General features: G+C 39.6%; 1 protein-coding gene across 1 annotated transcript; it reads right to left on the bottom strand.

Moving 5' to 3' along the window:
- Positions 1-4514: 4514 nt before the first annotated feature.
- On the bottom strand, positions 4515-6452 carry LOC119603398. The gene has a single exon (XM_037955416.1). It carries the CDS (start codon positions 6450-6452, stop codon positions 4515-4517), a length of 1938 nt encoding a protein of 645 aa, XP_037811344.1.
- Between the last annotated feature and the right edge of the window lie 822 nt (positions 6453-7274).

The following is a 7274-nucleotide window of genomic DNA, read 5'->3' as shown; positions in this document are numbered from 1 at the left end:
GGTAATTTTGAGGATTCAAATCCTAAAAACGAGGAGGAAATCACTCACTCGCCAGAAGACAGAACAGCAGTGCTGTCCAAAATTGGAAAGTTTCGATTAAAAAGACTGCTCTTCCTATGCCTAATAAGGCCACCGCAGTGCCATCAATAGTACCCACTGCATCAATAGCCACTTCAGGTTACCCGGAGGAGTCAAATCCAACGAGCGGGGATGTGATCACTAGCTCGCTGGAAGACAGTTTAAATGGATGACAATGATTGAGGTTATCCAAATAAACCTCCATCGGAGCGAGACAGCTACCAACGCTCTGATGGCTAAAATTAACACAGGTAAGATACATATAGCTTTAATCCAGGAACCTTGGACGATTCGCAACAAGGTTTCTGGATTAAATCACGTAAATTTCCAACTTTTCTACGCTGATACAGGGTCTCGACCGAGAACATGTATCTTATGTCACAAGAATTTATGTTTTGTCCTCTCAACAGGATTATCCACATCGGATGCAACGGTACTGAAGCAAGGTCGTGGCAACATATACCTTGCATCTGTTTACCTGCCTTTCGATTCTCCGACACTACCACCAACTTCGGAGCTGATGAAATTGGTCGAAGAGGCACAAAGGCAAAATAAGAAACTTGTAATAGGTTGTGATGCCAACTCCCACCATGTAGCTTGGGGTAGTACAAACACCAATCGCAGGGGACAAGCCCTTATGGATTTCCTTAATACTAAAGACTTGATCACATCGAACTTAGGTAATAAAGCTACCTTCGTCAATAGAATCAGAGAAGAAGTATTAGATATAACTATATGTTCAGAATAGCTTATAAACGAAATTCATGATTGGAGAGTTTCGGACGAGCACTCCTTTTCTGACCATCGGTACATAAGATTCAAAATACTACGGCCGCCACCAAAGCCGATAAAGTTTCGGAATAAGTCTAAAACTAATTGGACAATGTTCGGTTCCTTAGTAAAGAACCGTTTATGTCAGAACACTTTTCAATGTCGAAATAAAGAGGACATAGACGCCAAAGTAGAAATGCTCACAAGAGCCTTGGTTGAATCGTTCGAGGACAGCTGCCCTCTGCGAGAGCGGAGATCTGCTCAGGAAAAACCCTGGGTAACCGGGGAGATCCGGAACCTTGGTAAGACTCTTCGCAAACTATTTGACAGGGCAATGCGTAAAAAGACCGCAGTATACTGGGATGAGTATCGTAGTAAACTTGGTGAATATAAGAAAATTGTTCGTAAAGCCAAACGAGACTCCTGGAAACTTTTCTGTGAACAGGTAGACAGCGTAAATGATGTATCGAAGATAAAAAAATTCCTGTCCAAAACTCATGTCCAACCAGAATCTATGGTCGATGATACGGGCAGGATGTTGGAGGATATGGAGGAGACAATAAAACTCCTAATGGACTCTCATTTTCCACCCGGTATATCGAATAACATAGATGAACCGATATTGGAGGAAGGGGAGGCTAACACGGAAATTGTAATTACATCTGATATGGTTAAAGGGGCAATCAAGAGCTTCGCTCCCTATAAAGCTGCAGGACCGGATGGCATTTTCACGGCACTCTTAGAGATGGAGGCGGGACTGGTTTCCGTATATCTGTCTCAGATATTCACTGCATGCTTGAAATTCACATATACCCCCATTAAATGGCAGGATGCAAGGGTAATATTTATACCTAAACCAGGGAAACGTAGCTATTCGACACCTTAGTCTTATCGACCGATAAGTCTTACGTCCTTCCTACTTAAAACTTTGGAACGGATAGTTGATAGTATGGTGAAAAGCGGTATACCCGACAAAGACCTTAAATATAAGCAGCATGCTTATGTAAAGGGACGATCGGTGGAAACCGCTTTAAACGAAGTTGTTCACTACATAGATGCATCCTTCGATAGCAAACTGTATACACTGGCGGTATGCATTGACATCGAAGGCGCCTTCCATAACGTGCACACTGATACCCTTATCCAATCCCTAGACCAGTTTTATGTTGACCGGGTGCTCCGTAACTGAATCAACCACATGCTAAGGAACAGATGGATAAGCTGCGAGATGTACGATATAACTATCAGGAAAAAGTTATTTCGCGGTATACCACAGGGTGGCATTTTGTCATCTTTACTCTGGGTTACCACGATTAATAGCCTCCTAAGGACCCTAACTGAGAAAGGACTTAGACCTGTCTGCTATGCAGACGATGTCGTAATACTTTTAAAGGGAAAGGATCCAAATTACTTGTGTAGAAGAGCTGAGGTGAATACGGCCTTGAGCTGGGCTCAACCGAGAGGCCTCAATGTTAACCCGGCAAAAACGGAAATCTGTCTTTTCACAAGAAAGACAAAAATTTCTACATATACTGAACCTTGCTTTCTAGGCAAGAAGATACCAGTGACAGACAAAGTTAAGTACTTAGGTGTAATCCTCGATGATACCACATAGAGGATAGGATCAACAAGGCGCATCGGTGCTGGGCGATATGTAGGAGAACTATAGGCATGAAATGGGGTCTTAGTCCTACTATGACAAATTGGCTTTATAAAAGTGTAATTAGACCAATTCTAGCTTATCCTTCAATAATCTGGTGGACTGCCTTAGACAAAAAGTGCAATATCAAACTACTACAGGGAGTTAAGCGTACATGCTGCTTGGGTATAAGTGGTGCCATGTGTACTACTTCTACCAAGGCTCTGGAAACGTTGCTAGATATTCCACATATTGAAACATATTTAAGATATGAGGCAGCGCTTACAGCCGAACGGCTCTTTACTTTAGGCGAACTGGCCAAAAGCGGTTATAGGACACGTCATCAATGTATACTGGACACATTGGAAGGTTATACACAATCATCGGATGTGCCTGATCGTATACCAGACACAGAATATGTCGGAAACTTTGAAACGCTGATCCCTGATAGAATCTCTTGGTCAAGCGGAACATTAGAACAAATACCATTAGGAAGCCGTTGTTACACTGATGGCTCTAAATTGGGGGACAAAGTGGGCCTGGGTTTCTATATTGAAGACCCAGAAACAGAAATATATCACCGTTTACCAAATCATAACACAAGCTTCCAGGCAGAAGTACGAGCAATAACGGAATGCGTAAATTGGATTAGAATAAATATGGCGCCCACAGCGCTTAATATATTTACCGACAGCCAGAAGGCAATTAGGGCGATATCAGGCGATAGAACTAAATCTAAGACCGTATTGGATTGTAAGAAAGCTTTAACTGAATACTCTACCAGAGGTAAGGTTCACATCATATGGGTACCAGGCCACTCGGGAGTAATCGGCAACGAAAGGGCGAATGTAATAGCTTTAAAGGGAAGGGAGCTCGAGGCAGTTAACCTGACAAACGCAAAACCATTCGACGCAACAAAAGCTGAACTAAAAATATGGGTGAGAGAATCCCATAAGGCCTCTTGGAATAATGAAACAGTGGGTAGAACCACGAAGATCCTATGGGGTGACCCTGATGAGAGCAAGACGAAAAATCTCCTCAAAATGAGCAAGTCTGAAGTTAGTATGATGGTACGTATTCTGAGTGGACACACATGACTACGAGCACATCTATGCAAAATTGGACGTGCGGATTCAGACGAATGTAGAGCATGTGGAGAGGACAGTGAAACTCTGGAGCACTTTCTTTGCCACCGCCAGGCATTCGTCGAAGTTAGATCCATGTATCTTGGAAGTGATGTTATTCCGGAAATAACATTCCTGACTAACACTGATTGGAAGATTCTTAGGAATTACGTTCAGGAAACTGAGTTTCTGAACACTGAAAAATAATTCTTTCAGTTTTTTTTTATGATAAGGAGTAATATTGTAATAAGTAATTCCGTTAATCTTAAATGCACTCATAGAGATAAAAATGCAAGAGCGGTAAGAATGATGTATGTATGATGTAAGTGTGAACAGACACACATCACAATTACGTCATTAACTGGTCAACAGAATAAATATTAAATATTGATTCTCTTGACTATTGCATTTAAAATATACTACGATCAATTTGAGTAGGTACACTAATTAAATTTAATTAATAAGATTAGAATAAATATAATAAGTATTTGTGTTGGAAAGAATTAATTTTTGACAACATTCTCCCCCCTTAAGAACGAATGTTTTTAAAGTGGGATGATTTTAATTCGAGGACGGCCTATAGATGGGAGTAATTTTAGTCTAGTTATGAAACTCCGCTATACTCCGACTCACAGCGTATTACAGTAGGCTCCATCCTCCTTCAATTTCATTACTTGTGCGAGTTGTTTTTAACGGTACAATCTGGTGATTTGTCTGGAAGAAAAGAAATCTTTGATATTGGTCGTTTCATTACTTTATTTTTAGTTTGAACAGATACCACCCTTATTAGCCCATCAGAACCTGGATGAACATCTTTGATACGACCAAGTAGCCATTGTCCTGGACCGCATCTTTCATCAGCAATGAGCACTAATTCTCCAATCCTAGGATTGCATTGATCTTTAACCATTTCGGGATTGATCTTTAAGATATTCTCTATACCACCTTTTCCAGAAATGTTGTTTTAATAATTCTACGGATTTCCAGCGAGTAAGATGATTGATGTTTTGATCAAGCAATGTCTCCTTTTGGACACATTGTAATGGTTCTCCTACAAGAAGGTGCGCAGGGGTAAGCGCATCAAAATCGGAAGGGTCTGAGGATAGAGGGCATAATGGCCGAGAGTTTAAACAACTTTCAATTTGGCAAAGCAGAGTTGCCAGTTCCTCAAAGCTTAAAAGTCTATTATTCGTGATACGTTTTAAGTGGTGTTTTACCGATTTTACACCAGCCTCCCATAAACCACCAAAATTTGGTGAGGCTGGTGGAATGAAGTGCCAGTTAGTACAGTTTAAACTTAATGCCTGGCGCAAATCATTTGGCAAAGATTTTATATTTCGGTTGTATAGAATTTGGAGTTCCTTTGAAGCTACTCCAAAATTTGTCCCGCAATCTGAATAGATATCGGAGCACGCTCCTCGTCGGGACTCAAAACGTTTAAATGCAGCCAGAAAAGCATTTGTAGAAAGGTCTGAAACAGCTTCCAGGTGTATGGCCTTTGTGACCATGCACACAAATAAACATATGTAACCTTTGGAAATCACTGCGGATCTTAATGTTGAGTTCTTAAGTGTTATTGGACCTGCATAGTCAACACCACTATGCTTAAAGGGTCTTGTAACATTTAGACGAACATATGGTAAATTACCCATAACTTGTTGTGAAGTTTTAGCTGAATATCTAAAACATTTGGATTTTGCCAATTGGTTTCCAGAAACAATCCAAAATTTACGATTCCCAACAGACATGGTAAGTGTAATACCACCAGGCAAAGTTCTCTCGTGTGAGTCTTTGATTATATACTCTGAGAGTGGATTCGATGTAGCTAATACTATTGGATGCTTTACATTGTAACTCAAAGTAGAGGTTTGTAAGCGACCTCCAACTCTAATTATACCCTTTTCATCGAGAAATGGCATAAGCTTAAGTAAAAAACTTTGTTTTATATCACGATTTGTAGAGAGTAGCTTTATTTCATTTGGAAAATCAACTAATTGTGTCAGTTTAATCAATATTAGCAAAGTTTCGTTTATTTCCGATATTCTTAGGAAGCTAGTCCGTTTTAATTTAGGATTTTTACAATTGTAAATAAAACGAAAACACAAAGTAATAGTTCGAAGTAAAGTTCTCAATGTAGAAAATCTAAAAAGTATTTCGGGGTATTCCCTTTTGCTACACGTATTGCTAGAACATTTAGTCAATATTTGCTCTTCAGATGTATGTAAATTTGAAAGGCCCTTTGGCCAAAAGGATAAAGGTTTATAAAGAAATTGTGGGCCAAACCACCATGTTTGATCATCAACTAAATCCTCTGGAAAAACTCCCCTAGAAGCGCAATCTGCCGGATTCAAAACTGATGGGACATATCTCCACTGATCTGTATTACTCAATCTTTGTATATCCGCAACTCTATTTGCAACGTATACAGTCCAAGAGGAAGGAGGTCTTTGAGTCCAACTTAAAACAGTTGAACTAGCACTCCAATAATAAATATTATCAATGTTCATATCTGCCAACGCTTCTTTCACAGATTGAGCCAACTTGACTAAAAGATTGGCAGCGCACAGTTCCAATCTCGGTATAGAAATAGTTTTGATTGGTGATACTTTTGATTTTGCCTGTAAAATGTTCACAAATATACCATTAGGATTGATAATTCTTGAATAAATATCAGCCGCATATGCTGCAGTTGATGCATCACTGAAGCAATGCAATTCTATTTTAGATTCTCTCGACCAACGAATCCATCGAGGAATTTTCAATTTGGCAAGTTGTGGCAATGATGATTTATATTTAAGCCAGCGTTTCCGATGGTATTTGCTCATTCCAGTCCAACCCATGTTCCCACAATTGCTTAAAGATTAATTTCGACACTAAAGTAGATGGTGTTAGCCATCCTAAAGGATCATATAGTCTAGCGGATTCAGATAATATTGACCTTTTGGTAACAGAAATGGTATCCTCAATATTGACTCTAAATGAAAACGAATCGTTAAGAGTATTCCACTGTATACCAAGAGTCTTAACGACATTGTCTCTGTCAAATTTCAAAGTAACAGATTGTTCCCTGCATTCTTCAGGAATTGTTTGTAAAAGCTCATTCGAATTAGTAATCCACTTGCAAAGATTACAACCACCTTTTTTAAGAAGAGTACATAGTTCTGTTTGCAAATTAATGGCATTTTCGATATTATCTGATCCTGAAATAATATCATAGACATAAGTGTCAGATATTATAATGTTAGAAGCTTCAGGAAATTCGTGCTCAAAATCATGTGCGAGTTTTTGTAATACACGAATAGCCAAATAAGGCGCCGATGTGGTGCCATATGTCACAGTACACCGTGGGGCAGAATGGAAATTTTTTGGAAATAAATCTGGCATTTCTAAACGGCTGATCCGATCGAGATAAAATTTGGCGTGAGCGTAGCCAAGGAGTATTCGAGTTTAAGTTTTGAAGATGAACCCTGCAGATGCCCCAGGGACGGCGCTGTGCCGACTCAAAGTAGGGTACCTACGACATGTAAAATTTTTAAACTCGTGCCATTTTTTTGGTTTTCACCCAAATACAAAGATTTTTATATTTTCTGAAAGCGCTCGACGAGATCTTGAAAAAACATGCTCGGACATACTACTTATCTCTTATAATATCCGAGTTATAG

This window comes from Lucilia sericata, unplaced genomic scaffold (genome assembly GCF_015586225.1).
Source record: "Lucilia sericata isolate MDLA Ls3-8-SP2 unplaced genomic scaffold, ASM1558622v1 Contig000301F_arrow, whole genome shotgun sequence".
Lineage (NCBI taxonomy): Eukaryota > Metazoa > Arthropoda > Insecta > Diptera > Calliphoridae > Lucilia > Lucilia sericata.
This window is presented reverse-complemented; position numbering and strand designations above follow the sequence as displayed.

Excerpts from the sequence above, each read along its gene's own strand:
- LOC119603398 (XM_037955416.1), bottom strand. The coding sequence starts at position 6,452 with ATGGGTTGGACTGGAATGAGCAAATACCATCGGAAACGCTGGCTTAAA.